Source organism: Camelus ferus, chromosome 10 (assembly GCF_009834535.1).
Source record: "Camelus ferus isolate YT-003-E chromosome 10, BCGSAC_Cfer_1.0, whole genome shotgun sequence".
Lineage (NCBI taxonomy): Eukaryota > Metazoa > Chordata > Mammalia > Artiodactyla > Camelidae > Camelus > Camelus ferus.
Genome location: NC_045705.1, coordinates 34305068 through 34307422, shown reverse-complemented (window position 1 = coordinate 34307422; position 2355 = coordinate 34305068). Strand labels below are relative to the sequence as shown.

Here is a 2355-nt window from a genome sequence, read left to right as displayed (position 1 = left end):
GATCGTAATACCACCAATGTCCATCCATGTTTTTGCAAATAAGCACACATTCTGTGTTCCACCAAAACATTATCAGGATTGTAAATCATGAGGTAAAATTCCAGGCTATTTAGGAGATATTGTATTGAATATATTTATAAAAAAATTTGAGAAGTTATGACAGGGTAATTTTTCTTATGGGTGAAAGAAGAAAACTTAAAAATTCATCTAGATGGCCATTTGGGAGAGAATAACTATATCACACTTATTCTGAAAGGATAGCACTTATGTTTTATTATTATAAAGCTGCAGTTCTATATTCAATTATCAGAGGCCTCTTAAAGACCTATTATTTTAATCAGTGATATTTTCCATTAGATATGATAATCTCAGCATTACTATTGCTTTACTTCAAAGTTTTCAATCAACTTTTTAAATACATCTTTTAATTTTCATGATACCTCATGAAATAACTGAAAAGGCACTAACTGACACTTTGAGATCAAAAGCCAGGGGTTTTTCACCAGGACAGTGAAGCATTTTCCCCTTTCCAGTATTAAGTGAAGGAAGAAATATGGCACTAACGAAAATTTTAAAGCTTACCATTTCACCTGAGTCAGCAATGCATTCTCTTATCTCCTTTTTTGATTTTAGGGGCACCAAGCCAATGATTAGGGGAGGAAATATTACAGAGATCACCTATTTCGTCCTTTTGGGATTCTCAGATTTTCCCAGAATCACAGTAGTACTCTTTGTTGTATTCCTGGTGATCTACATTATGACGCTGACTTGGAACCTGTCCCTCATCATTTTAATAAGAATAGATTCCCATCTCCACACACCCATGTACTTCTTCCTCAGTCATCTGTCCTTCATAGATATCTGCTATGTGACCTCCACAGCACCCAAGATGCTCTACGACTTCTTCCAGGAGCAGAAAATTATCACCTTCGTGGGTTGTGTTGTTCAATACTTTGTATTTTCAACCATGGGACTGAGTGAGTCTTGTCTCATGACAGCCATGGCTTATGACCGATATGCTGCCATTTGTAATCCACTTCTCTATTCATCAGTCATGTCACCCACTCTCTGTGTTCAGATGGTGCTGGGATCCTATATGGCTGGACTCTCTGCTTCCATATCCCAATTGTGTGCCATGCTTCAGCTCCACTTCTGTGGGCCTAATGTCATCAACCACTTCTTCTGTGACATGCCCCAGCTGTTAGTCCTGTCCTGCACTGACACTTTCTCTTTACAGCTCTTGACTGCTATATTAACAATGCTCTTTGGGATAATAAATGTCCTAGTTATCATGATATCCTATGTCTACATTGTCATCTCCATCATGAAGATCACTTCAGCAAAAGGCAGGTCCAAGGCTTTCAACACTTGTGCTTCTCACCTGATAGCAGTTTCCCTCTTCTATACCTCAAGCATATTTGTCTATTTGAGTTCAAGCACTGGTGGTTCCTCCAGCTTTGATAGATTTGCATCGGTCTTCTACACTGTGGTGATTCCCATGTTAAACCCTTTGATATACAGTCTGAGGAACAAAGAAATCAAAGATGCCTTGAAGAGGTTGCAAAAGAAGAGAGGGTATTGTTGAGGTCACAGATTCTGAGATTTCTAACAGATTTGTCCTTTCAGAATCATCTTAACACACAACAATATTCATATGAATGACCTATAACAAAATTCATACTGCCTTGGGACAAAGAAAGTTTCATTTAACACGGATAACATGCCAAAATGGACCAAGAGTCAACTTGATGCCACATAAACACAATATTTTTAAGTTCTAGGGGCTCATTATTTTCATCCTACATAAGGAGTGGTCTCATCATATATTAATATATTCTCAAGTATTTGTGAAACATCAAGATTTAGAACCTTATTGCTTCTTTTTTGCTTCTTAAATTGAGCCTTATTCAGTCTTGGGCTTCTGACTCTAGAGGAGGGATAACTTACAGGGAAATCTTGTGTCCCAAATATTGTGTTGCTGCTTAATCCAGACATGGTGGTGACTGATGTTCATTTTGTGTTTCTAACAAGAGTGAGAATGAACAAAAAGAGAATATATCTTTGCACAGAAAAAAAGCTATATAATTGGCCAGGCCGTGCCTCCCATGCAGACCAATAAGATAGCTTATATTTGTGTAAGTCATTTTCAGTGGTAATTATCTAATAAGTTTTGGGTGACATCCTAGTTTCCACCAGCTGTAGTCTAAAGAAGAGGAGGTGGTTTGAATTATGAAGAGGAATAGAATGAAGCATGTGGTCTTTCAGAGCCATTTACTTATGAGTCTGATGATGTAGTTTCTTGCATCTGGTGTTCAGTGGGGATTTCTGATGGGGATGATATTCAAAATCAATGTT

General features: G+C 37.6%; 1 protein-coding gene across 1 annotated transcript; it reads left to right on the top strand.

The window, feature by feature from the left end:
* Positions 1-521: 521 nt before the first annotated feature.
* LOC116666623 (olfactory receptor 5AN1-like) lies at positions 522-1734 on the top strand. The gene has a single exon (XM_032490456.1). It carries the CDS (start codon positions 554-556, stop codon positions 1583-1585), a length of 1032 nt encoding a protein of 343 aa, XP_032346347.1. The 5' UTR covers positions 522-553; the 3' UTR covers positions 1586-1734.
* Positions 1735-2355: the final 621 nt, after the last annotated feature.

Excerpts from the sequence above, each read along its gene's own strand:
- LOC116666623 (XM_032490456.1), top strand. The coding sequence starts at position 554 with ATGGCACTAACGAAAATTTTAAAGCTTACCATTTCACCTGAGTCAGCA.